At 34.6% G+C, this 27,382-nt stretch overlaps 4 protein-coding genes and 1 non-coding gene across 6 annotated transcripts; 2 read left to right on the top strand and 3 right to left on the bottom strand.

Moving 5' to 3' along the window:
* The first annotated feature begins 4,338 nt into the window (after positions 1-4,338).
* Positions 4,339-8,800, top strand: LOC125875202 (uncharacterized). Its single transcript, XM_049556303.1, has 5 exons — positions 4,339-4,761; positions 5,585-5,717; positions 6,964-7,157; positions 7,464-7,640; positions 8,614-8,800. Exons 1-5 carry the CDS (start codon positions 4,570-4,572, stop codon positions 8,698-8,700), a joined length of 783 nt encoding a protein of 260 aa, XP_049412260.1. The 5' UTR covers positions 4,339-4,569; the 3' UTR covers positions 8,701-8,800.
* Positions 8,801-9,387: 587 nt separating this feature from the next.
* Positions 9,388-9,583, bottom strand: LOC125875326 (U2 spliceosomal RNA). Its single transcript, XR_007447393.1, has one exon. It is a non-coding gene; the product is annotated as a U2 spliceosomal RNA (small nuclear RNA).
* A 284-nt stretch (positions 9,584-9,867) lies between these two features.
* LOC125875147 (protein FAR1-RELATED SEQUENCE 6-like) lies at positions 9,868-14,287 on the bottom strand. Of its 2 annotated transcripts, none has more exons than XM_049556240.1 (2): positions 14,166-14,287; positions 9,868-12,025 (listed from the first exon to the last, which is right to left on the bottom strand). In XM_049556240.1, exon 2 carries the CDS (start codon positions 11,991-11,993, stop codon positions 9,990-9,992), a length of 2,004 nt encoding a protein of 667 aa, XP_049412197.1. In that variant the 5' UTR covers positions 11,994-12,025; positions 14,166-14,287; the 3' UTR covers positions 9,868-9,989. The 2 variants fall into 2 exon arrangements, with proteins under 2 accessions (XP_049412197.1, XP_049412196.1); XM_049556239.1 differs by having other exon boundaries at positions 14,193-14,277.
* Positions 14,288-14,884: 597 nt separating this feature from the next.
* LOC125873278 (protein FAR1-RELATED SEQUENCE 8-like) lies at positions 14,885-18,899 on the bottom strand. The gene is made up of 2 exons (XM_049554180.1): positions 18,771-18,899; positions 14,885-17,532 (listed from the first exon to the last, which is right to left on the bottom strand). The coding sequence occupies exon 2, from the start codon at positions 17,217-17,219 to the stop codon at positions 14,991-14,993; it is 2,229 nt and encodes a 742-aa protein (XP_049410137.1). The 5' UTR covers positions 17,220-17,532; positions 18,771-18,899; the 3' UTR covers positions 14,885-14,990.
* Positions 18,900-20,202: 1,303 nt separating this feature from the next.
* Positions 20,203-26,583, top strand: LOC125873161 (uncharacterized). The gene is made up of 11 exons (XM_049554047.1): positions 20,203-20,526; positions 20,968-21,043; positions 21,127-21,212; positions 22,083-22,176; positions 22,277-22,353; positions 23,146-23,273; positions 24,033-24,104; positions 24,953-25,023; positions 25,477-25,552; positions 26,089-26,232; positions 26,325-26,583. The coding sequence occupies exons 1-11, from the start codon at positions 20,245-20,247 to the stop codon at positions 26,368-26,370; spliced, it is 1,152 nt and encodes a 383-aa protein (XP_049410004.1). The 5' UTR covers positions 20,203-20,244; the 3' UTR covers positions 26,371-26,583.
* Positions 26,584-27,382: the final 799 nt, after the last annotated feature.

Raw genomic sequence — 27,382 nt, 5'->3', positions numbered from 1 at the left:
TTATGATTAATTAATATATGTTATTGCCTTAATATTTATTAACTATAATAAACAATAGTGATTTGATTTAACACTGACAATTCAAGCGTGGATGGTGACAAAAAGAAAAGGTAAGATCTATGGTTACTGGAAAAGTTAGTAGAGGAAACGGGCATTTGGCAGTTTGTTAAGTGTTCGGATGTAACTTGAGAGAACATTTTGAAGAAAATTACTACTAGGGCAAACGATTTTGAAAATTTTGTTTGCCTCTCTAGATAACTAAATTTTATTGAATTAAAATTATATCAATCTAAATAAATATTGTGATTTGATATTATTTGATTAATTAAGTGTAATAAATATAGATTTAATTGAAGCTCAATTTCATTAGGTTTGTCCATCAATTGGGATATAAATGATGAGTCACATACCTAAGCTTAAAATATCATCTTATTCTAGAGACTCAATTTAGTGTGATATATCAAATGACATGCCACTCTGAGTCAAACAAATGAGTTAATAAATAAACCCATTAGATTTCAAGATGATGAACCCATTAGATTTCAAGATGATTAGTAAGTATCATATAGTTTTTTTTATCCGTTTTCAATTAAATTCTTTCAATTTTCAGGAAATTCATTAATTCTTTTAAAATTATCATTTCTACTTTTGAAATTATCTGAAAATGAGTAATTGATGATACCTTCAAAATTTTAAATTTTCTTAGAAAAATAATTAGCTTTGTTATCAATAATTCAATAAAGTCTAAAAAATAGTATGAATTCTTTTTTATAAAAAAAATCACTGAAATAAAGAATTTGACTGGAGAAGAAGAAAAAGAAAAGAAAAAAAATGAGAGAGGCACAACTTGACGTGAAAGTGTGGGGTGAGGGTGGGAGGTGAAGAAAAAGAAAGAAAATTGAGGGATGGATTACTTGAAAGTGGGGGTGAAAGATGCAGTGAAATTTAAGATGAAATCAAAATTAAAATAAGTCAAAATATAAGAGAGAGAAAAATAAAGAAAAAACTTAAAATGATTTTTTTTTACATTTTTAATTAAATTAACACGTGTCATGCAGTGGCAAACCAAAAATTTCACGAAGGGTATTCAAAAAAAGGGAAAAAAAGTNAAAAGAAAAAAAATGAGAGAGGCACAACTTGACGTGGAAGTGTGGGGTGAGGGTGGGAGGTGAAGAAAAATAAAGAAAATTGAGGGATGGATTACTTGAAAGTGGGGGTGGAAGATGCAGTGAAATTTAAAATGAAATCAAAATTAAAATAAGTCAAAATATAAGAGAGAGAAAAATAAAGAAAAAACTTAGAATGATTTTTTTTTACATTTTTAATTAAATTAACACGTGTCATGCAGTGGCGAAGCCAAAAATTTCACGAAGGGTATTCAAAAAAAGGGGAAAAAAGTTATTGCTAGTGAGATTCGAACACATGAACATTTAGGGCTCTTTCAAGACATCTAAAATCAATAGGCTACAACACTTTTTTTGTCAAGGATGTCCAAAATATGTTATTTAATCATTTCATGTATCATTTTACTTATATATAGGGTATTATTTTCTGACGAATTGGACACCCTCACTATGGGATAGTTACTCCCCTGGTGTCATGTAATGATTGGTATACGAACACAATTATTTCTTAAAATTTGGGGCTGATTGAAAATGATATAATAATATCTGTTCAAAATTATTTAGTGGGGTAATAAGACAGTTGCAAACTTAAAGTGTCTTTTTTAAAATTCAAAGCATTTTCGGTGATGACTTTATGTCTTTTCATGTTTATTATAGAAAAAACTTAAAAACAAAAAAACAGACCCCACATATCCTTATCTGTAACGTCCCACGATGAATATATCAGAAAGATATTCAAAAGCTCGACATTAGGCGCGTGTTTTCAATTAAATTCTTTCAATTTTCAGGGAATTCATTGATTCTTTTAAAATTGTCATTTCTAATTTTGAAGTTATATGAAAAGAGTAATTGATGATACCTTCAAAATTTTAAATTTTTTTAGAAAAATAATTAGTTTTGTTATCAATAATTCAATAAAGTCTAGAAAATAGTATGAATTTTTTTTAATAAAAAAAACATTGAAATAAAGAATTTGACTGGAGAAGAAGAAGAAAAAGAAAAGAAAAAAAAAATGAGAGAGAGGTTCAACTTGACGTGGGGGGTGGGGTGAGGGTAGGAGGTGAAGAAAAAGAAAGAAAATGGAGAGATGGATCACTTGATAGTGGAGGTGGAAGATGAAGTGAAATTTAAAGTGAAATCAAAATCAAAATAAAGAGAGAGAAAAATAAAGAAAAAACTTAAAATGAAAAAAATTACATTTTTAATTAAATTAGCACGTGTCATGCAATGGTGAAACCAAGAATTTCACGAAGGGTGTTCAAAAAAATGGGAAAAAAGTTGTTGCTAGTGAGATTCAAACACATGAACACTTAGGGATCTTTCAAGACATCTATAATCACTAGGCTACAACACATTTTATGTCAAGGGTGTCAAAAATATGTTATTTAATCACTTCATGTATCATTTTACTTAGGGAAAAGGATCAAAAATACCCTCAAACTATTACAAATAGAGTAAATATACCCTCCATTTGAATTTGAGTGCAAAACTACCCCCACCGTTACTCAATAAGCTCAAAAATGTCCTTGGCTAACGGAAAAGTAAAAAAAAGGAATTTAAAAAACTTTTAAAATAAGAAAAAGTCAACTTTTTCTTTTCACCTGCCCCTTCCAATTTTCTCCCGCTGCCACTCTTCTTCCTCTTTGTTCCTTCCTTACCTCTTAAATCAGATCGAACCAAAACCCAAACAAAAAAAACTTAAATCCCTCTTTTGTCACTCAAAACTGAACGCATTTTGACTAATCTACACTCAAGTTTCACCCACGACCATGGCTTGTATTCGATGATGAAATTTTATGATGTCAAGTAAACAAATTTGTATATAAGCACCACATCAAAAATATCTTTAGTGACAATTAATTAACAACAACAACTTAATTACAGTTATATATATAAATATATGTGTGTATTTTGAACAACAATTAACACTCTTCGTAAATGTGTCTAAACCCTATAGCGATATTTGATCCAATAATAATTAACTAATGTGGTAAAGACCTCTTTATTAATACGTATATTTATTGTCGTTAAAAATTATTTTTATCGTACTGAAGTCATTTCTGATTAATATTGCAAAACAAACTAACTTCAAGTATTATTCTTCAACAAGTGGCAACATATATTGCAATCAAGATAAATTGCAACCTTTTAATATTTCTCTTGTATGCATATAAGTTACTTAAAAGTAAACATGAACTAATTGCATATTATAGGATATTGAACGGAGAAAACTAGCATGTAGGAATGATACAAAGAGCAAAATTTTTCTACTAGAACAATTAGTGCCAGTGTATATGTTGAATTGTTCAGTTTAATATGCGTACACTGAAATTTTAACTCAATTTTGTGCAGTATTAATGATAGAAAATGAGTAATAGATTTAGACTTTTTGACAAGAGTACTCAAGATTTCTACATATCCTTTGCTTGATATATATTTGCTCTACTTGGCAATGAGATGGCATAACTTGAATTTAGCAATTTAGCCCGTATATGGAAAAATCATGCAAGTTCTTGATAAATATGCCTTCAGAAAAAATAACTTTTTTTTTTTATAAAACAAGCTGGTGGATGGAACTTGGGGGCAGCGAGCAGAATGAGAGAGGAGGCAACAAAAGAAAAAGTCAACCTTTTCTTATTTTAAAAGTTTTTTAAATTCCTTTTTTTTACTTTTCCGTTAGCCAAGGGCATTTTTGAGCCTATTGAGTAACGGTGGGGGTAGTTTTGCACCCAAATTCAAACGGAGGGTATATTTGCTCTATTTGTAATAGTTTAAGGGTATTTTTGATCCTTTTTCCTTTTACTTATATATAGGGTATTATTTTCCGACGAATTGGACACCCTCACTATGGGATAGCTACGCCCCTGGTGTCATGTAATGATTGGTGTATGAACATAATTATTTTTTAAAATCTGGGGCTGATTGAAAATGATATAATAATATCTGTTCAAAATTATTTAGTGGGATAATAAGACAGTGGCAAAACTAAAGTGTCTTTTTTAAAATTCAGAGCATTTTCGATGATGACTTTATGTCTTTTCATGTTTATTATAGAAAAAACAAAAAACAAAAAAAACAGATCCCACATATCCTTATCTGTAACGTCCCACGATGAATATATCGGAAAGATATTCAAAAGCGCGACATTAGGCGCGTGTTTGCTATCCTCTTACCCGCCTTCCATCCCCTATCAACATCACACCAAAGTCTCAAGCTTATGCTCCTCTCTAAAAGAAAGGCCCCAAAAAGAAGGAATATACTACAAAGCAAAGTAGCGATCAAGAAAAACTTCGAATCTCAATAACCTATCCCCTTATCTCTTCGCTTAGTATCTTTCAGAAACCCTAAATCCTATATCCCGATCACGGAATCAGATGAATTTATTTGATTGAGAAATTGAAGAAGGTGTTGCTGTAAAAGTTCAATTTGATTTGGAGATTATACAATGTCTGCGATGGTTTGCGGCAAGAGATCCTTCTTCGAAGATTTACAATCGCCGTCTCCGACTTCACCATCGACGCCTGTTTCAAAGAAGCTCCGGTGTTCCTCCACCTCTCCGAGAAGATTTTCGCCGCCGCCGCCAGCGGCAGCTTCCATTGATCATCTGAGAGCTTTGTTTCCCGATGTAGATTGTCAGGTATGATTCTCTTACTTTATCTGGCACTAGAATTTTGTTGCTGTAAATGTTCGTTAATTGGAGAAATTATGTACAGTGTGTTAATGCTTTTTTTTAACGTCATTTAGTTATTGTAAGTAAATTACTCTCTTGTATCGGAATGAAATGCTACGAGTAGAGTGGGATGAATGTAGATGACTTTGTAAGTGTTTGTCTGCAATAGTAAAGGAGCTCCGAATAGATTTGGACGAATGTATATGACTTTGTATGTATATATCTGCCATACTAAAGGATTAACCGGCTGGATGGGATGGGAGTTGGTTAAGCCTAAAGAATGTCTTTAAGCTCTTTTAGCTTCATCAATATATAAGACATTATTTTCATCATGGAACATTTCATTTCTAAACTACTTTCACAACTTTTAGCAATTCAAATATTAAAGGCTATTCAAATTTAAACTCATGGTGATGCGTCTTTGTCAAACTAACTTTTAAACATTCATTCTAGTATGTTCCCTCCACGGTCTATACTACATATTTAAAAGAAAGTAGCTTCTTAAACTTTTTGCTAATACAAATGTTGTGGTGTAAAATGAAATGGAGAGTATTAGTTAGTTCTTTCACATGATCTGATTGCAACTTAATATTCTTTTCCTATAATATCAAGCAACCCTCAATGATTTCAATTAAATTTCTTGGTGGTCTTTTCTATAATAAGAATCTCAAAAGATGCAATCAATTATTACTTAAAAGGTGCAAAGATTTGATTGTTTATGTATTCTGTATTTCTGTTAAGAACTCTGTTGTTGCTTTTGTTTAACGAGTTTCTGGTACGTACTGTTCAGTTTCTTGAGAAAACCTTGGAGGAATGTGGCAATGATTTGGATGTTGCTATTAAGAGACTGCATGAACTTCATCTTATTCATGCACAAGGAAAGTCAGTTTCTGCCTCAGAAGCTGATGGAGAGATGGACGGTGGTATGTATAAATGTTATGTTCGATATTTGAGTGCTGATTAAGGAGATGCTACTTTTTTCTCATTTTTATTACTCCGTTCATGTCAAAATGATTCCTAAGTCTCTGAAGTTGGAGTGGATACATATCTACAAATATGTATGTTATTGAATATCTCACTAATTGCATGGTATTGCAAAATTGCTCCAGGAAAAGGTCAACCATATCCCTTCCATCAGAAAAAAGGAGACTGGTTGATCAACCTAAGTACTCCTAAATAGGGTTTAGTTCTCACTGATATGATAGTGGTTTCTACGGTGTTTACTGGTCATTGACGTGACATTTTTTCTGAAAATTTCTGGTCCTATCTGTTCCTCATAATTGCTACCCGTTTTAATTTTTGCTACTTCTCTTCATCAATTTTTTTTATTGCTACTTCTCCAACATGATTTAATGATTTAATGGTATAGGACCTTGCTGATATGAACAGAAATGTAAATAGATTAACTAAAAACACAATTTGAAGTTATAAATTAGAATATGAATTAGATTGTTATTTTTTGCTTACCATGGATAAATAAAAAGTTGTACCGGATTGTGCATGACATTCAGTCTTGAACACTATCAGATACTTGTAAACATAGGAGAAAAGGAATTTTACTCTTCGGATATATTCAATTATGCAAATGTGTAGTTGATATCATTAGAGATACACTGGCTTCTTTTTTTGGCTCCTTTTCTTACCTTAGTAATTACTCCCTTTGTTTTAATTTGTTTGTCTTACTATCCTTTTTAGTCCGTTTCAAAAAGAATGCCGCATTCCTTTTTTGACAACTCTTTATTTCTAACTTTCCTCATGACATGTTTAAAACCACAAGATTATAGGACATTTTGGTACATTCTACATATCTTTACTTTAAGACCAAAAGATTCAAAGGTCTTCTTTACTTTCTTAAACTCCGTGTCAAGGAAAAACCAAACAATCACATTGAAACACAGGGAGTATAGAGAAGGAAAAGCTTAGTAATTAACTATATGTATTGCTGATATATGGCAGTTAGAAGAACATGTATGTGATATATGAAAATGTCTAATGTTAAAAGATAATCATCCAATGGTGCAAAGAAGTTTTAAAATATGTTTGTGTGACAAGTTCTTTCAAAGGAACTCATAGATGTGCCCACTTACCAGCTCATTCGCATCTTGTTAACCAAGTCTAGATTTTCATCAATTGCGGAGAAAGGATCTTATTTGCATGCAAAATTTGCAGGTATAGTGAATACTGCTTTTGTCCTAAATAATCCTCCAGCTGATGGCACAGAATGGGTGGAGTTGTTTGTGAGGGAAATGATGAGTGCTACAAGCACAGATGATGCTAGGGCTCGTGCGACAATAGTGTTGGAGAGCTTAGAGAAATCCATTAGTGCTAGTGCAAGTGCAGAAGCAGCTCAAAATTTTCAGAAGGTTGGTATTGTACATTTAAGTATATTGTAGTCTATAGATTTACCAGACAACAAATTCCCTGCTAAGGAGTTGTGGATGATATTTATCAAACATACTTTTTCTGGTGTATTTACTATTTTTCTCAGAGGAGTTATTTGGTGATGCCTATATTGTTGGCTCTTCAATGCATTTTATTAACAGATTTCTGGCTACTGCAGTGCTTCACTAGTAAGAGAACAGCAATTTTAGTCATGTTTGCAAAATTTACCTTTTTGACATACTAGTTTATCGACCTTTGCCTGTCATTCCATATTCACTATTTTCCAGGAAAATATGATGCTGAAGGAGCAAATAGAACTGATTCTTCGAGACAATATCATTCTGAAACGTTTAGTGGCCATCCAACATGAACGACAAAAGGAGCACAGTGATGATAGGATCCAGGAAGTGCAGCAGCTGAAGCAGTTGATTGCTCAATATCAAGGGCAATTGAGAACTCTTGAGGTAAAAGCTGCAGCTTCATATATTATTTTTATTCATCAATGCACTATAAATGGAGATGTGTTTTTAATTACAACAATAACAAGAGATCAGAATTATTTTGGTTTGCTGATATTAGTGCCATTAATGCAAGTCTTATTCAGAAGTCTTGCATCTGAGGACAAGCTTTTAAAGGATAATGTGGCAAAATTAAAGATTTAGAAAGATAAAGAAATATTTTATTAAGATATGGGAGATGTAACTTTTGAAAGGTAAAGACTCCTACAGAAGGTATGTAGCACCTTGAGGAAACGCTAGCACATGGGCTAAGAAGAAAGATGGAAGCTAATCACAATGCTCTTAACAGAAAATTTAGTACTGCTATTAGCAACATGAAACAACCATGGAAGAGAGAGTGTTCAACGTTCTTGCAACTAATGTTTAAATGCTAAACCTCTCTACTGAATGCCATTTGATCCTTGCATGGAGACACTTCAACATTTGCAATATCTTATTTCGAAAAAATGTTTAACCTTTGAACTACTGAATCTGAGTGCAGACTTCCTCTTTAGAAAACACTGGAGATTTTCTTCTTTTTTTTTTTGGTTGAAAAATACTACTTTATCACTCAGGGTATTGCTTTGAGATTTTCGTTAATATAATAGTTATTGCTCGTTACTCATTTGCTAGAGGACAATGGATAAAAGGTTTCGAGATAAACTTTGGATAATGCACTCTAGTATTGTTTTCTTTGTCAAAAAAAAGCACTCTAGTTTTGTTTGGTGAAACATGTTTACATCAATTCAAACTAGTAGCCATGTAGTTTCCAATAAAAAAATTGTGACACAACAAACTCAACTATTTGCATTAGCATTATTGTTGCTCGCATGAACTCAACTATTCTCCCCATCATAAGGAGACTTCTTCAGGTTCTAAGTGAGCGAGATACAAGTTACTCCAGTCTTTAACTTTACTGACTTCATGGTCATCTTTGCAGGTCAACAATTATTCTTTGAAAATGCATTTGCAGCAGGCTCAGCAATGCAACTCTATCCCTCGACACTTTCATCCAGACGTCTTCTAATATTGAAATCTGTTCAAATAAGGAGATTGAACCTAGAAAGTGATTAAGCCGGTTGGCGTTATGCGAGTGGTGATATAGGATGTTCAAGTTAATTTGTACCATAGGTCTCTGAATTATAGGTTATGTTGAGTTGAGCCCACTGGCGTTGATATTCTAACAAAGAATCATGGGGTGATAGTATGGCCTAAAAAGGAGTTGTGTATCAAAGCTGTTTTTCAATTTCAGATGCGTCACCTTTTTCCTGTGCAAAATCAATCAGGTCATAGCCTCTTCTTTATTAATCGCTTCAGTCCTAACTGTGATTTTACGCAAATATTATAAGATACATTATTATGACTGTAAATTGTCCAACCAAATTTCGTACTGCTTTCTTGGTGAGAACAAGCCCGTGCTAAGGAGTCGTGCTATTAGTTTTTATTAAACCTGCCGAGATTTGCATTGCACTCAGGTTTTCAGTCAACCAAATTCGGAGGTAAAATGAATACTCAAAATACGAGATCTATCTTAAGATACTGAAAAGATACCGAATCCTAATTTCAGACTATCCACAACGTAACCTGGATGGGACATCATTATATTATTGAAGTAGTGGGATTTAGACTATATATTACATATAAAATAGGCCTAGTATTGTTGGGCTTCTTTAATCCCTAGATGTAGGCCTCCAAAACAATTGTACTAGATTTGGTGGGGTGCGCCAGGCCCGTGCAGTAGTGCAACGCATGGGCGACGCTCGAGAGCCCAGGTAGCAAGCTACCTTAATGGGCTCTCCCCCTTTAAAAATTGAGTTAATATCGTGTGGACCAATGGCCCACATATCAGATATTAAACTGATAAGAACAGATACTACACTTGATCTTAGCCAAAAGGCCGAGAAAGGTATGCTTTATTATTGTTTCAGGCCTTTGTTTTTGTACCAGTTCTCTGTTGTCTTTTTCTTAGCTTCTTCCGATGTGGGACAAATTGGCCACTACAAAAGCTAAGCATCTCTGCTCTTCCAAGTGTTAAGCGTAAACAAGTATAAATTTAGTTATATTTACCTTTTCCATGATAAATATTTCATATCGGGCACATGTAAAAGATGAAGTTTTAAATCTGAACGTTACTCGTAGTTAAGAGCTTAATCAATAATTAAGATCAAGGAAAAAAGATCCTAAAAAGCTGTTGAGAAATCGAAAAGAAATAAGATATTACCAGTAACTGTGTTTTTCATTCAGTTTTTTAAGAAAATCATTACAAGTGTACATTCAGTATGCCTACATACATATTTCACAGCTCTTCTTAAGAAGCTAAAGAGTGTTATGATCTTGCAAACTAACTCTGTTCAATATCTCCCCTAACGCTTCTAAGGTGAACTTGTATCGTTCATGTGATTTTCTCCCCTCCTCCACCAACTTCACAGCACACTTGTACAAATTATCATACCTGTGAACTGGATTCTTGGTGTCAATAAAATTGCAGCTGTAGTCAAGAACATAGTTACGGTGAACATCCTTTCTCCAGCGCGAAAGAATGTACTGTGGTGGGATCTCCTTGAAACCATTCTGACTTAGAACACATAATGTGTGCCTGCACAGGAAGCCCTCCAGGTTGAATAAACCACATCCACAAAGAACATCAGCAACATCTGTATTAAACGTAACCTCATAATCTTTTGCTTCATTCATATTCTCAACTTCACGTTCCTTAACAATGTATGTTATGATAGACCCATCAATACCTACTTGTCTTGTGCTTAAACATGAGAACATTCCCTCTATTTCGATTTGAAATTTAGCAAATATGTGATTGGTGTAGATTTTAGATAGCAGCATTTCAAAATAAAATCTTGATTTCAACATACAACTTGGATTCCTCGATTCTGAATCAGCCAGTGCTTCTCTTTGGTAGATTTCCTTCAGACATTGGTTATAGCCGTCAAGGAACTCTTTCAGGGGAGTATGATTAGACAAATACTCATCAAAAGGAGAAGAAACCTCTCTCTTCCGGAGTGTCACACCAAACATCCCCGCTAGAAATTTATCCTTTAAATAGACAGGGACCCAGTGTTTACGATTTTCGTGGAGTGTCTGGAGCCATTTATGGTCCCTAATTCCATGGCATAGCATCATGTCCTCCCAAGCTGTTTCAAAATCATCTATTCTTGATGATTGGTAAATTGCTTTAGTAAATGCTTTCTTGATGACTTCATATGCGTGTAACCCACCCAATTCCTCCGGAACTTTCTTCATGATATGAGACAAAGAAATGCAATGAGATGCCCGCGGGAGAACATCAGCGATAGCAGTTTGCATAGCTCTAGATTCGTCAATAATGATGGTCTGTGGAGGGCGGCCAACCATGTATGTCAACCATGCCCTCAACAACCATATAAATGACTCTACAGTCTCTCCTGCAACCAAACCACAGCCTAGTGGCACAGATTGTCCATGGTGGTTAACTCCAGCAAATACCACAAGTGGAACCTCATATTTTGAGATCAAACAAGCAGTGTCAATTCTAACAACGTCACCAAAATAACCATATGTGGCCTTAAATCTTGCTTCTGCCCAGAACACATTCCGCAGACATCCTTTATCATTTAGGTCCATTACATAAAAGAAATCAGGGTTTACCAACTGTAGATCAGTGAAGAAACTGAGAATTGCTTGAGCATCTCCAGGTTTAAGAATCAAATGGTTGTTTGACTGGTCAATCATGTTCCTGAATTCACCTTCATCAATGTTTAATTTTCCATCATCATCTGGATCAATAATGACAGTTCTGAATAACCTAATTTTCTGATTTTCTTGATTACCAGTCATCTGCAAGGGCCTTTTACTCCCAGAACTGTTGTTTCTGTGAGATTTATAGAACTTTTCAGTTAACGGATGAATGAGGTGGTTGTGTTCAAGTTCAACTTCAATTATTCTCCATCTTTTGTTCTCCATCAATCTGAACTTGATCATAGCTGGACAGCCAGTTCTTGTCTCAGGTCTGGGCCGATTTGCTTCACTTTTCTTTTTAAATCCTGCACTGCTGCAGCTTAGTTTTCCTCTATACCTTTCCCTACTCTTCCTATACCATGTATTACTCACTCTGACCCCGAATCCGTGCGCTTTAGCATAACAGTTGTAAAAGTAGTACACATCCTCATATGTCTCGAACTCCATTCCAACAGTCGGAGGAACAGGATTTTCGCCTTCAAGAACACCAGACTGACCAGCATACTCCGTCATCGCACACTCTCCATCAATATCAAATTCCTCAGTTTCATCATCAAAGATGGCAGCATTGAGTGAAAGACCATCCATTTGGAGTGTTGCAGAAGCATCGACGTCAAGCTCTGTAATATATTAAGAAGAGGATAGGTCAAAGGTGGTCAAAACAATCCCTAGAGTGGAAGGTGGGAGAAGAAGAAAAAAGTGAAACATAGAGCAAAAACATCAATTATAGATAATGATGTCAATAAGGAAAAAACTCCAGATGTATTTCTCCCCCAACTGTGGATCTAATGACAGGCTTAGTGCTATTTGGAATATAGTTAGTATATAATATTGTGATGTGTCTTTCAATCCAGGAAATAAGTGTGTTTTTCTGTGGGAGTTCTCCTATACAAGACTTTGAGTTGTATTTTACAATATCAGAAATTCTGCTTACACTGGTCTAGCTTTCAACTTCAATAGTGGCCTGAAGTATGAGAAAGCCATAAGGTTGTAAAAAAGAAGAGTATATAGCTGCCATTTATCCATTTCAACATTATATTTACTTCTTAGTTTATCCGTAGGAATTGTTCCTTTGTTTCTACCTTTCGGTACACAGGCAAACACCTGAAGAAAAAAAGTTCATCTAGCAGGAAAATGAATTGATTAACAATTAATATTGCTATTATGTAGGCTAATTTTTCGACTTATAAGCGATAATTTTCACTCGAGAAAAATAAATTTCTAAGGGAAAAGATTAATGTGACTTCTTCTTTACTTTCACAGTTAGAAGAAACAGCTGCATAACTAGAGACTATAGAGAACTAGAGATAGAACCACTCAATCGACCAACATGAAAATGAGATAGTCCACAGCGTACTATCATTGAGTTGTCCATGTTGCTTGACATACATAAACGTAAAACTCGTCTGCCGGCATGATCTTATTATATCACCTCCATTAGAGCATTGTTTTTATTTTCTTTTTTGGCCCTAATATTATTAGTTAAACTTTGAAAATGAACTGTGTCTTTCCATGGCAAGTCCACTATATTGTTAGGACCGAAAATAAGCATGTGTGATGCGGAAGCTAGCAAAGCAAACCTCGAAAGACCATAAGTAATAAGACAAATGAGAAATATACCAAAAGACACAAAGATTTAACGTAGTTCGGTCAATCGACCTACGTCCACAAAGGAGATGAGTAATCCACTATAAATATAAGAGTACAAAATATAGAGAGAAATAACCTCAACCAATTCACTCGGAATACATGGGAGGTTCACACAAATAATAACGTATCAGACTTGTGTCCCACAAATTCTCCCCCTAACCAAAACTCTCAAAGCCCTTAAGACTACATTGTGAATGTTGATTAAGTAAGAAGGAACAAACCCCTATTTATAGAGTCCTAAACCTTTTTCTACAAGAAAAAAATTAGTCAATCCTAAACCTTTTCCTAAAAGAAAAACCTATTTATGGTAAAAAAAACTCAGGGCAAATAAAACCCAACATATATAGGACTCCAACTCACTGTTACTCAAGTACTTTCATCTCTAAGTTTACTCCTTTGCATGCTCATCTTCTTCCGCACTGGGATATATGCGCATCAATCATCCAAGTACAAAATGCCTTACTTTTGGTTCTTTGTTTATTTCCCTGTGTACATTCCTTTGGGGGCACGGCCACGGGTGAGGGTGGGAAGGTGGGGGAGTTTAAGCTTTACATGAATGTTTATCTCATTGACAATTTAGTAGCTTACAATAACACTTCCACATATTTCAACTCCAAACTCCTATGAGTCAGTAATGAGGGAGAAAAAGAAATACCTATGACTATGGTTTATGTAGGCAAACCTGACCTTTGCTTCATAGGTAGAGCTGTTATTTCCGATATACCCTTAGCTCAAAATTAACTATGACTATAAGCTAAAAATACACCGCAATGAAAACGTCAAGCACACTAATGCTACCAAAGAAATAATCATAGGATGTTTAATTTATAGTTAGCACTCAAACATACATTATATTTCTGAAAGGAAAACTGGAAGTAGACATTTTTACAGATGAAAATTTCGGAGATAAAGCTCACTAAAAGCGCCCTATACTATCTGAGCACAGATCGGAAATTTCATATCAAAATTACAATAGCTAACAGTTAAGGTCAATTGGGTATGTACAGACTAATATAGAGATCAATTCTTGGAGTGAGAAGTGAAGGGTTAAGGGACAACAAAGAGAAACTAAAGAATTGCTAGTTTGTTGACAACTTTGAATAAATTAACCTGCAATTTCAGATAAAAACTTCCCACCTGAGCCACTGGCGGACGTTGTCTTTCAGCAAAAAATGGCTATAGTTGATTTTAAGCTTCTAAGCTGCCATCTGCAGCCTAAAAAGGAAACAAAGAACAATATTTTATATAGGAGTATTTTTGAATAGTAGTACTAATTTTAAGGGAAAAATATGAAAAATAAAATAAAATATTAGTTCTCTTTTAATTTTGTAAATTAAAAGCAAATAATTTAAAATCACTATTTTTCTTAATGTGGATAAATAATATGAGGCGCACGGAGTATTTATTTAATGGGGATGGTGGTTGCAAAAATAAATGATTTGAAATAACAATTTTTAGTAATATGGACAACTAATATGAGGCGGACAGAGTAGTGGTCGTTTTTGGTGGTCAAGAGTGAAAATAATTTTAGAAAAATGTCTATATTGAAGTACTTAGTAATCAATCGATGGTGTTTGAACTCATTAATTATTTACTATATTCAAATAGAATTTCAACAATGTTTCTTTGCAAAGTTGCAAATCTATATTGTAATGAGAGTCATTTGTTGCAACTGATGTTTTATCATACAGAAAAGGACTAAAAAATTGTGAAGTGTATAAGGGTTTTGGATAACATTTGTATTGTTTCTGTTTAAAACTTGTCTCGAGTTTATTTAGTTGCTGAAAGCATGAAATAACAAAACTCGAACTTTCTCAGGCTTTTAAATTCAGTAATGCATTCACTATACATAATGATGTGTGGACAATTGTTGATAAATTATAGTACAAAAAAAAAGTTCAGAAGCTACACAAATTGTTAAACCTCAACTCAGTTCTATGATACACGTTTGTCCGCTGCAAGACGAACCTTATTCAAGGACTCCTTAAACGCCTGCCAAGCAACCATATAGTGATCTTGAGAAGCCATCCCTTCGTCAACTACTTGCATGGCACGTCTGTGCAAATGATCAAACAGTTGAACAGGGTTACTAATATCTATGTTGCTTGAGCCAAGTTCTGGTGCATACAAGCGTTTAAAATCCTTTCTCCAGCGAGTCAATATATAATGATTTGGGATTTCCTCTATACCATTGTAGTTGAGCACAGATAAAGCATGTCTGCAGAGATAGCCTTTGAAGTTGAAACAACTGCACATACATCGAACTTCTACCCCTATTTTATCATAAGTAACTTCAACATCTCTTGCATCACTCGTGTCTCCTTGAACCCCTCGTTCTTTAACCATATATGTTATGATGGGTCCATTGGCGTGAATTTGTGCTATACCTGAACAATTAGACATCAACGACATCTCCTCTTGGAACTTCAAAAATATTTCTTTAGTATACAATTTAGAGAGCTGTAACTCATAATTGCACCTTGTTCTCAAGACGGGGCTAGATTCTTTTGAATCAAGATCACAAAGAACTTCCTTCTGATGATTCTTTTGCAGTACAAAATCATATATGTCAAAAAATTCTCTCAAATTTGTTTGTTTATGTACAAATCCATCAAAGAAGGGACACATAAACTCACCACGCTGATCAATAGATATTCCAGCCAGAAATGTATCTTTCATATAAATAGGAGCCCATCGTTCTCGATCCTCATACAAACTTTGAAACCACCCATAGCCCCTACATCCAAATTGCTGGGCCATTTCCTCCCATGCAACTTCAAATTCATCAATTTTAAGAGAGCTATACACCGTATTATACAGTACCTCATGGAATACTTCTGATTCCCCCACTTCCCCTACTGAATTGACAATGCTGTCCAAAATAATTGACAAATTAAGCCTATGGTTAGCCCGAGGAAATACCTCAGATATTGCATTTTGCAAGGCTTTGCAGCGATCTGTGATGATAGTTTGTGGAGGGCGTCCTGACATACATGATAGCCATGCTCTCAGTAACCAAACATATGCCTCAAAACTTTCATCAGCAAGCAAACTACAGCCCAACAAAAGAGTCTCCTTATGGTGGTTTAGTCCAAAGAATGCTAGAAGCGGGATGTCATATTTTTTTGACAAGCATGTTGTGTCGACCACAACCACATCACCAAAATAAGCATATGCCGCTCTGGATCTGGAATCAATCCAAAACACATTCTTTAGATACCCTTCATCATTAAAATCCATAGTGTAGAAAAAGTTTGGCTTCGTAAGCTGCACCCGACAGAAGAAGTTGTATATGACTTGGGTATCACCTTCTTTGAGTTTTAAACGTGTGGACCCATCAATCTGGCTGCTGACTGCTCTTTCATCTGAGCTTCCCTCGCCTGGTGTCTCAACAGCAGGAGTTCTGTACAACTTAATTGTTCGCACTTCCACATCAACTGCTGGCTCTAACTTCCTTTTAACCCCTGCATCCATCTTTTTGTGTGACTTGGAGTTTTGCACCCTTTCAGGATCAAAGAGATGGTTATGTTCAAGCTTAACCTCATCCACCCTCCATCTATTGGACTCCACCAATCTCAACCTTACCATCGCTAAGCAACCTGTCCTTGTTTCTTTTCTTCGGCTATTTGCTTCTTTCATTGTCTTGAAACCCTCACAATTGCAACAGAGAACAGCACCACGCTTCTCTTTACTGTTGCGTTTTGTCCATGAAGACTTCACCCTGATGGCAAAACCAAGTTCCTTAGCACAGCAGTTGTAATAATTATAAGCATCCTCGTAAGATTCAAATTCCATGCCGACAACCGGAGGGGGATAAGACTTTCCCAGGGATGAACCAGTGTGACCATCAATAATTGCTGTATTGCCACATCTTAGATCCTCAAGACCATTGCTATGAAACTCAGGTAACTGATGACTATTGTCCCTTGGGGCACCGCTTTCAAAATTAAGCACATACTCACAGTTTTTCTCAGCTTCATGGCTTTCAAACTCAAGAATTTGCCCAGCAGTAGTTCCAAGCTCATTGGCCTCAATGTTTAGCACTTGGTCACCATCGCTCTCAATGCCATTGCATGTAATATCAAAAACTTCCTCACTGGCAGCCTCATTATCACTTCCCTCATCCCCAGGAAGTTGTTCACTGGTTCCCAAACCTTCCTCCATCTGAAGCCTTCCAGTAGGGCAAGATGAATGGGAAAAGGTCAGCAACAATGAGATACATGTATCAAGAACTCTATCCAGCTTTTCACGTGGAACAGATCTGTTCCTTTGACTTGAAATCTAGAACTTTGCATTTCAATGAGTCTTGAGACCAATTCTTTCTTCATAACATCTAGATGTCATGGAAGAAGCTAAGAACTTACACTTCTCAGAGTATCCTTCTTTCTGGTGAAGCATAATCTAGCTTGGAAAGTCACTGTTGTGTCTCCTGCTTTCCCAAACTACCATACTTAATCTATCCCTAAGCAAGAATTACCTGTCGAGAAGATGAAAAAATAAATAAATAAGGACAAGTATTTGTGATCAGATCAGTTCGACAAATCCAGCTAACAAAACAAAGGTGCCCATCTAACTCATAGTACATGTAGAAAGAAAATTTATCAAAAGTCAGAAAGTAATAAAGCAAGAAGAAGAAGATAAGATGTTCAAGTGTCAAGTATATGTCACCATTTGGTTTAAGCAAGCAGGAATTCATGTAAGACACCCTACTATCTTTGTGTCTGTATATTACTTATTGAAAATAGATATATTAAATTAGCCAATTCCAAAATTGTTTCTGATCTTAGATAGTAAATGCAAGTAAAACTATGAACACCAATCAACAGAAAAGAGATTACAATGCTGTAATTTTAGAAGTACATACATGGTAAACACCTTGAAACTCTGGATTTTATTCAACAAATAATCTTATACTGTGGCTTGATAGGTATATGCTATTAGCTCATAAATTCTTCCTTATTTATTGCAAACCAAAATAGTAAAGCAAGACGAGTTAATTTACTGGCACTATTAGTCACTGCTAAGTTAATAATTTTACGCAATATAGACCTTAAGGGCCTATTCATTTGTAGAACCTGATTAAGCATGTTTCAACCTCCTCCCTAAATGCTCAATAAGGCAACTACAGGTCAGGGACTAACGACAAAAAAAATGTGTCTTGAAATCCATTTAGTGACAGTTGAGAGGACAAATGGCGGGATCATAAGTTCAGTAAGCCTACTCACATGCTCAATTCCAAATGAGGATGAGATTTTTTATCGACACGATTACGCTCTTATTATCCCCGAACCAATATGAGAAAAGGCCACTCATCCAACTCATACACACGATTCAAGTAAATAAAGAGCTTCAATATCCCAATGAGTAATGCTAAACTAAAAAAAAAAAAACTTTCTTTTCTTTTCCTGATCGAAATTTTACCCAGCAGATTTAACGAGTCCTATTTAGTTTCTATAAAAGCTGATTCTTTATTAATAGGTTTCATCTCAGAAGTACAGTCAACCACAATCGTAGAGACAAAGACTACCAAATTTTGTTATTCAATAACGACAATAACCAGAAAATCCAAATGAAACTAAATTCTTACAAACAGAATCAAACAAGAGCAACCAAAAAAAAACAGAAAACAAATATAATGAACTGATTGACATCGGTGCACTGAAAATTGGAGAAGATAGACTGTGGAACAAGATATTCCACTGTCTTTGGACTCACCTTTCCTCGAGATTGAGTGGAAGAACTCGCCGGAGAAAAAGACCAATAACGCCGGTGGAGAACCCAATTGGCAGCGACAGCAAGCGGCGATAGACTGATGCAGCCTTTCAAACGCCTGGAATGATTAAACCCAGACTAGTGTTTTCTTTTGGCGAAATTAAAGCCAGAGTTAGGGGCAAAATTGTCACTTCACGATTTTATTTGGCAAATTACTATAATTGAATAATTAGTGATAACTAATTTCAAAGAAGGAGCAAAAACAGACTTTAAAATAAATTAATATATTATATCCACCCACATGGTATATATCACGTCCCGTTCGAGAATCATAATTCATAAGAGATCGAAGAGTGTATTTTTTAAACGTCCTTGATACAGTAATATTTTACGTAATATTTATATTTTTTTCCTTCAAACTTAAATCTGATCACAATTAAATTCAACTCAAATTGCAAAATAAATTCATCCCAAAAAGTAAATAATGATTGATTTTTGTAGATAGTTATGCAATATTTTCTAAAAATGTTTAGAATTTTTTTGCTTAAGTCCAACGCGAATACACATAATATTCTATTTTAACAACAACTTAATGAATTATATATATACCAAAGAGAAATCAAAATAATTGAGAGGATGTTGAGACCCGTTTGGCCCCAAAAATATTTGGAAAAAATTTGAGAAGTGGCGTTTTGTCATATAACTTGCAAATATATTTGTCAAGTATTCCAAGTTTCCAAATACTAGAAAAAAACTAGTATTTCTATTATTTAGTATTTGGGCCAAGTTCTAATATTTGGAAATTTTTAAAAAATAAAAAATTACCCCAAACTTCTATATTTTATAAAAAATACTCAATATTTATTAATTTCAACTAATATTTGTTACTATCTCCTTCGAAAAAGTTTGAGTTCTCGTGATAAAATTGAGAAAAAAGAACAATTTATGTTTAATGAATTGTAATTATAACTGAATCAGTCACAAGTTTGAGTATGTGATTAATGTATTGTTTTGCCTATATTGTTATTTTGTTATTGTTGATTATTATCAATTATATTATAAGGTTATTTTTTAACGGAACATTAATGATAATATAAATTTATGGGTATTTTTAATAATTTTTAGAATTTATGAGTATAAATCATATCTATTGAAATGGTCAAATACTTTTGAGAAATTTGAAGTCAAACACATGGTGAAACTTCACTAAAAACATCACCCAAATATAATTTGTCAAGAATATTTGAAAACTTGGCCAAACGCTAGCTTTTAAAAAATTATTACTAGTAAAAATTGAGGACCACAGTGAAAGGGACTATTTGGACAAAAAAAATATTTGCCTGGAATTTATTTGCATTTAAGATTTATCCACTTATTTTTCACGCTTTAAAGAATATTAGAAATTTAGAATCAATAAAAAGCTAGTGGTGTTCGATGGATTCAAACTCCCTCCACTCATCACACAGACACGGGAGAGATGGCACTCTCTCTTCTCTCTCCTTCTCCGTCTACTTTATGCTTTCTCGCTTCCACTTCTTCACCGTCGGCTGAATTCACCGGCCAATTCCCAAGGCTATGGACAAACAGAAGCAGAACCGGACCGGCACTTCCGGTTCTCACCAGAGCTTCTTCGGAGAAAGACGATGATAAACCCGCATTTAACCCGTTCGGTTTTGTCACTGACAATCCGTCAAGCCGAAGCGCAATTCAGATGCCTGAGAGTCCTGCGGAGGACGGAAACGTTGGCCAAATGCTTTACGTAACTCAATTTCCTCTCCTTACTATTTTTTTACTTGATTTTCACGTTTATAGTTTGTTGAATTGTGTAAACGGAATGCCGTAGAGGAACATTCATTCACCGAATTACGACTTTAATTTGCTCTGAGGAGTTTTTTTTTTTTCCACTCTGAACTCTGAAGCACGTGAAATTTTTGACGGTGAGAAATGAACTCAGGCTTAGAATTATGTGAGCTATCTTCTCTAACAGTTTAAAATTAATGGAGATAGAATACTTTTATTTGTTTAATTGTATCTTTAATTTACTTAAAGCGTAACATTTGTGAGGTGCTGTAATAAGGACATTGACAATATGTAACTAGCTGAAGTCTTTCAGTTGTGCGTTCGTGTTAGATTACTAATTCCAGTTTGAAATTCTTTCATATTCTAAAATCATTGTAGTGACTTAGTGATATTGTTGTAGAGAACTGAAGACAAAGGAAAGGAATACGGATCATATGTCAAATCAGGAAAATTTAGGTGGTTTGTGAGAGAAACGGGTAAGTATTTTATTTGCATTCTGGTTGAATTGATCTTGTTTGTACTTTAAGGACTTCAAAAAGCTCAAGTTCGGTTCTTGCAGGATCACCTGAAAGCAGACGTGGGACAATTGTCTTTCTCCATGGAGCTCCAACACAATCATACAGCTATCGAGTTGTTATGTCTCAGGTTCTAATGCTGATTTTAGATTTTATCACCTTCGGAATTGGAAAATTTTGGAATGTGTAGGAAGGGAAATTAAAATTCAGTACCTTGGCTCTTTTACTGCCGTGACTATTTCTATTAACATTTTCGTCAAAAAGTGTTAACTTGCTATTATATTTCACTTGCTTAGCACTTCGTGCATCTCTACTTATATGACATTCTTTCTACTCTTGCATGTTTAAAGTTGTCTGATACCATTTCATTTTGGTAAAATTCTCACAACTTTCAAGAAAATTTTAATTCATTTAACTATTCAAATTTTGAACTTTTACGTGATGTTTTCTATATCACATTAACGGTTCAGTCATTCCTTTAATATTGTCAAATTTGAGACGGTCTTCCCATAGAATCATTGACATATTCAATTTTAAATTTCTATACTCAAACTAGCTATTACGGTAATATTTTCTTCTTCCATAATTTATACTCACGTATAAGTCAGCTGAACTTCATGAATCCATCTCATATAATGTCTTATGAAATGGGACGAATGTAGTTGAGTAGTTTTCAATTATTATTTTGAACTTCAAGGGTGCCTCTCTGCAAGATCAAGAAATCTATAGGGCTGCTCTTAAAATAGATACTTGACGAACTGACTATGTTCAAAAGGCAGGTGGTACGATATTTGAAAAGAATGTACATAAGATGATTTGGTAATGTTATTGATTTTGTCGCTGTCTTAATGCGTGATCCTGGTTAGAAGCAGGAGGAATTTGTCTTGTCGCCATATAACTCGCTCTTCTTTTTTATCTGTTCCAAAAATCTCCCAACCCTTTTGTCTCTTGATACTGTTGGTTTTTATCATTCAACAAGAGGCTTTTTTTCTATGGCTAGCTGTCAGATGCTGGGTTCCACTGCTTTGCACCAGACTGGATCGGATTTGGATTCAGTGACAAGCCACAAGCTGGTTATGGTTTTGACTACACTGGTATCGAAACCTTCTCACTGTAAACTTCAGTATACTTTATCTGAATATTGCTTTTTTTAACTAGGCAATATTATGAAGTTTTGAACAATTTTACTGGCAGAGAAAGAGTTCCATGAAGAGTTTGAGAAGTTACTTGAAGTCCTGGGGGTGACATCTCCATTTTTCCTTGTAGTTCAGGTCTGAATGACGTTAACCAAGCTAAGATTGAAAATTTTATGTTACACATCGATTTTCAGTCTACCAAATTAAAGTATATGATTGCTGGCTAACTATTGGCACTGGTCACTATTGAACGATAGTGGATGTAGTAGATTTTGGCTGAACAAGGAAGAAATTTTCCTTTTCTCGTAGATTTCTCTTTGTAACTTTTCATTCTATGTAGCATACAGGATTAGCTACATGCCTCTATTACAGAAGGTTACATAATATCAGGTCTCCTACATATTACAGTTGAAATTGACCAAGAAACTTTATCTTTTTGTTATTAAGGAAATTCAGTCTGATTTTTCTAAGGAGATATAAAATTGAAATGAAATGTGAATTAATTAGTAGGCACTTCATATCTGTTATTTTCGCAATCGATGAATTGAAGTGATACTAAACAAGTGCTAATACTGAAATATGACGGGGGAAATGACATGTTCAAAATAAAGGACATGTGACAGATAGGAAAATTTTGTTGAAGTGTTGTGTTAGAGAAGTTTTTGGTGTGGGTATGACAACCTTGAAGAACAGCCCTTATATGTAGACTGCCAATCATTGCCCTGATGAAGCACCAAGTATTTAGTTCATAATCTTGAATATAATCATCTTTCTTGCACTTCACAAGCTATTTTAATGCAGATATTCCTTGTTAATTTTAGGGTTCTCGCATTTGTAGATGGTTTTATAATCTGATGATTTCTTATGATAGAAGCATTTTTTGTGGACTTTTTCTCAGGTATCTTTATTGTGATAATATATTTGTAGGGATTTCTTGTGGGTTCCTATGGATTGACTTGGACCTTGAAAAATCCCAGCAAAATATTGAAGCTTGCAATTCTTAACACTCCATTGACAGTTTCTTCGCCTATTCCTGGACTTTTTCAGCAGCTCAGGTTTCACTTTCTGTGTAGTTAAACAACTGCTTGCATCTCATAGTAAATTGACTGTTCTTAATAGTTGCAAGAAGAACATTAACTGATCTTTTTCACATATTATGGTATTCAAATCGTAACTAAAAGCCTTCTGCGCCTTTTTTGTGTCATTAGTAATTTTTCGTCTTTCACCAGATTACAATATTGCTGGGGAAGTTAGCCTCCTAATTGTATATACTTTCAGTATCCATTTATGTAGAAAGCTGAAAACTACAGGGCACCAAGCTGATAACTTAGGTGCTTCACTTTGCTTAAGGGGCATGTATTATGTGCCTCCAAATTAGTAAAGAATGAAATCGGTTATTAAAATAGCTACTAACCTTCTACCCTAATCCTCCTCATGGATTCTCATTTTCTTCAGATTGTTGTTGAGACACAATATCCTGAAGGTTGCTGTTAAATTAGGTCTTAGGCCTAACTCACACCCCAAAAGCTAGCTCAAAGGGAGAAGGATTGCCCAAGCCTTATAAGGAGTCCACCCATCTCATTAACCACCGATGTGGGACTTTTGTCATTCTTTAACAGTTGCCATGAATTTATTGCGATTGCTAATCAACATACATAGAGCAATTATTCTTGTTATTTGTTCTTCTGTTTATGAACAAAAAATTGCTTTATTGCTTTTGAGATGTTCAGTATTCATTTAACTCATTGCTTTTCAAACTGAACTATCAGTTCACTGTTTTCTAATTCAACTTCTCTTCTTTGTTTTTGCATTAGAATTCCCTTCTTCGGTGAATTTACTTGCCAGAATGCAGTAATGGCAGAGCGCTTTATTGAAGCAGGTAGCGCGTAGGTATCCAAAATGCATCTTTAAATTTGAGAATTTTTTGAATTAGAACTATATGATTTTTATCACTTTGATTGATTTTAAATTAGTTGCTATACTCTGCCATGTATTTAGAACAGAAATTATTAAGATCAGGTAAGAGTTATCTTAAAACAAGAGTACTCTGAATCCTCAAGATTCTTTTTCTGAACTTGCAATAGTATTTCCATCTGATGTTCATTGACATCATGTTAATGGCCTTGCTAAATAAAAAGTTTGGCTATGCACTCCCCAATTCATATGACTGACTACATTCTACAAAGCTATTGCCTGTGATTTTCCTTTAGCAAAAGGAAACAAAAACCTGGTACCTTGTGGTTGTTCTCAACACTCGTCTCCCTCACCCTTCCATGTTGCTCTTTTGTACTTTTAGCCGACATGGACAGTTATGCAAAAGAAAATCCTCTATCATGTTCATATCATATATTAATGACATTTATCTTCTAACTAACCTCTTTTCAGAACTGAGCATAGCGGCCCACATTATTCTTGTATTTTTTATCACTAGTATCTATGGATTATTGCTTTTGAGAATTCACATGAGTTGATTAACTTGAAAATTAAAGAATGCAGTGGTACCCTGAATATTCACACCAATTTATGACCTAGAAAGGGAACTATAAAGAAGTTTGAATTTGTTAACATTGATTATACCAAATTTCCATGGGAATACAATTAGGTGAAAACAAGTACTCTGTAAACTATGGCATGAAAAGTTCCCACATTTTAATGCACTTGAAATTTACTTCCCTCCACTTAATCTTACTCATTTCCTACAACTTCCTTATGTAACAAAATGTTACCATGACAGCTATGTCTTAAAGCTGGAGAAGGCTGATGTGTACCGACTACCATATTTGTCAAGCAGTGGACCTGGATTTGGTTTGTTATCTGCATCTTATTCTACTACTCTGCAAAAAAACAGATATAGCTGTAGATGTTCTTATTCTCTTTCATTCAAATTGTAGTTATTTGCTTATGATGCTTAATCATCTAGCAGTACTTAGCAGCAATACACATGGTCTATTGTCATTTGTGAAAGAAGTGTTAACCGAATTCTCAGACATAGAAGTTACATTTATGCGCTAAATGCTATATGAACTCCTTTCTTTGACGGCTATCAAAAAGAAACTCAAGTGAAGAATGAAACAAAGTGACTATGTACTACTTAGAGAACACCAAGTCGTAGTTTTAAAAGTCTTAAGATTGTTGAAGCAAAGCTTATTGTTGATGCACTTGGGATTAAAAAAAAAGAAACATGAAAATCATCAAAACTTCTAATCATCTTTTACTGACTAATCCCGAATCTGAGAACTGTGTACTTTAAATTTTCAGCTTTGTTGGAAGCTGCAAAGAAAGCTAACTTCAGTGAGACTGCAAGTCAAATATCATCTGGTTTTGCAGCTGGAAGGTATATAATCTATTTCATTTACCTTAGTTATGCCTGTTGCATAAAGTTTGTGTTAAAACAGTTCTGTATCTCAGGTTTATTCCTCATATCAAGCAACAAAGCTTAATCCTTGTATCGGATTAAATTGTGCAGTGATACTATTTGATTTTCTTTCCCCAAAAAAAATTCCCTAGCTCTGTTGTGCTTTCACTACATTTAAGCATACTAGATGTCATAAACTATGTTAGCTACATCGCTTCACTTTCAATTTCACTAAATCTCTTCATATGAAGAAGTGAAGTGCAGAAGCTCACCTTTACTTCAAGAGCTACTGGATGTTGCACAGTTGCTTGTTGCAAATACTATTACACACATTAGATATAGTTCAACTGTTAATTCCATTTGTATGTCTTGTTCCTTCCTGTACTAGATCATATTCCAGCATATGACTCTGACCAGAATTCTTCACTATTTCAAATATAACAAAGTTCTAACTGCTACTGACGTTGATTTTTCTTCCTTCTGGGTAATATGGAAACTCGATTGGTTACTTTCAGCTGGGATAAACCAATTTTAGTTGCTTGGGGAATATCAGATAAGTATCTCCCACAATCAATTGCGGAGGAATTTCAGAAGGCAAATCCTCGATCTGTCGAGCTTAAGCTGATTGAAGGCGCTGGCCATATGCCTCAAGAGGACTGGTAATAGATTTTAACCTTTCCACTTGTATGGATATTAGTGTCATGTAGCTAAAAGAATTTTTCACAAGTCAGAGCTGCATTCTTTTTGGCAGGCCTGAGAAAGTAGTCGATGCTCTTAGAATGTTTTTTCGAGTTTGATTCACGATCCTCAACCGTGGATTCTCAACCATTCCTGATGTCATCCCACTTGCAGCAGTGTTCATATGACAAGGCTTGCTAAGGTTCCCTCTTTTCTCTATCTTGAAAAGCAAAGAGGAATTACTATGGTCCTGTCAAAACTCAAAAAAAATAGTTGATATGTAAATGCAATCGTATATAACGGCAACAAGTAATGGATGAACTTGTGCTCCCATCCCCCCACCCCACAACCTCCCTCTCCTCTTTCTCTTTTCAAGTACATGGGTGTGAAGTCATGTCCAAAAAGTTTCTGTACTAGTGTAATTATAGTTGATATTTGAGTAATGTAATACTGTAAAATGTTATTAAATCTTCAGTTTTTACTCAATAAAGACCATTTAAAGGAAGAGAACTAATTCTGGCTTGAGGAAACTCTTCCAACATCCACAGTGAAATTAATTGCGGCAGAACACGATTTTTATCCATATTGTCACAGAAACTGCAAAGTTTTACAAAATTCTGGCCAACGATTACATATAAAAAATTACGACCCAAAAGTGAGGGATATAACAAAATTTTGGCTGAAATTACCAACTCATTCATACTAACACTTGAGAAGGCAGATTTTAGGTGAGGTCTGGGAGATAAACTATATCTTATATCTAGTTGTGTTTAAAACAATGTAAAATATGTACAAGGATATTCTAAAATGTATACATATTGTAAGATCATATACATTCTAAAGTCGTTAGACTCTAAATTCCAAATTTGCCTAGTTTTGGTAGCTCTTTAGCTTGTTAATTTATATCCACATAAAAGCCGTACAAATAATAAGGTTTAATACATAAGTATCTCCTTAAACTTGTCAGATTGTTTTAATTACACAATTGAACTAAAGTATTTCAATTTAACACTTTGCCTCCTAATAATGTGTGCCAATTAGACATCGTTGGTCCAAGTTTTGAATTCTTTTGGTGTATGTATTAGGCAGTTAAGTTAATTACATAAAATATGTCATCTCCTTTAACTATAC

This window comes from Solanum stenotomum, chromosome 8 (genome assembly GCF_019186545.1).
Source record: "Solanum stenotomum isolate F172 chromosome 8, ASM1918654v1, whole genome shotgun sequence".
Taxonomy (NCBI): Eukaryota; Viridiplantae; Streptophyta; class Magnoliopsida; order Solanales; family Solanaceae; genus Solanum; species Solanum stenotomum.
This window is presented reverse-complemented; position numbering and strand designations above follow the sequence as displayed.

Excerpts from the sequence above, each read along its gene's own strand:
- LOC125875202 (XM_049556303.1), top strand. The coding sequence starts at position 4,570 with ATGTCTGCGATGGTTTGCGGCAAGAGATCCTTCTTCGAAGATTTACAA. Across the intron at positions 5,718-6,963 it reads TGATGGAGAGATGGACGGTG|GTATAGTGAATACTGCTTTT; the intron begins GTATGTATAAAT and ends CAAAATTTGCAG. Across the intron at positions 7,641-8,613 it reads GGCAATTGAGAACTCTTGAG|GTCAACAATTATTCTTTGAA; the intron begins GTAAAAGCTGCA and ends TCATCTTTGCAG.
- LOC125875147 (XM_049556240.1), bottom strand. The coding sequence starts at position 11,993 with ATGGATGGTCTTTCACTCAATGCTGCCATCTTTGATGATGAAACTGAG.
- LOC125873278 (XM_049554180.1), bottom strand. The coding sequence starts at position 17,219 with ATGGAGGAAGGTTTGGGAACCAGTGAACAACTTCCTGGGGATGAGGGA.
- LOC125873161 (XM_049554047.1), top strand. The coding sequence starts at position 20,245 with ATGGCACTCTCTCTTCTCTCTCCTTCTCCGTCTACTTTATGCTTTCTC. Across the intron at positions 22,354-23,145 it reads CATTTTTCCTTGTAGTTCAG|GGATTTCTTGTGGGTTCCTA; the intron begins GTCTGAATGACG and ends ATATATTTGTAG. Across the intron at positions 25,553-26,088 it reads TCTGGTTTTGCAGCTGGAAG|CTGGGATAAACCAATTTTAG; the intron begins GTATATAATCTA and ends GGTTACTTTCAG.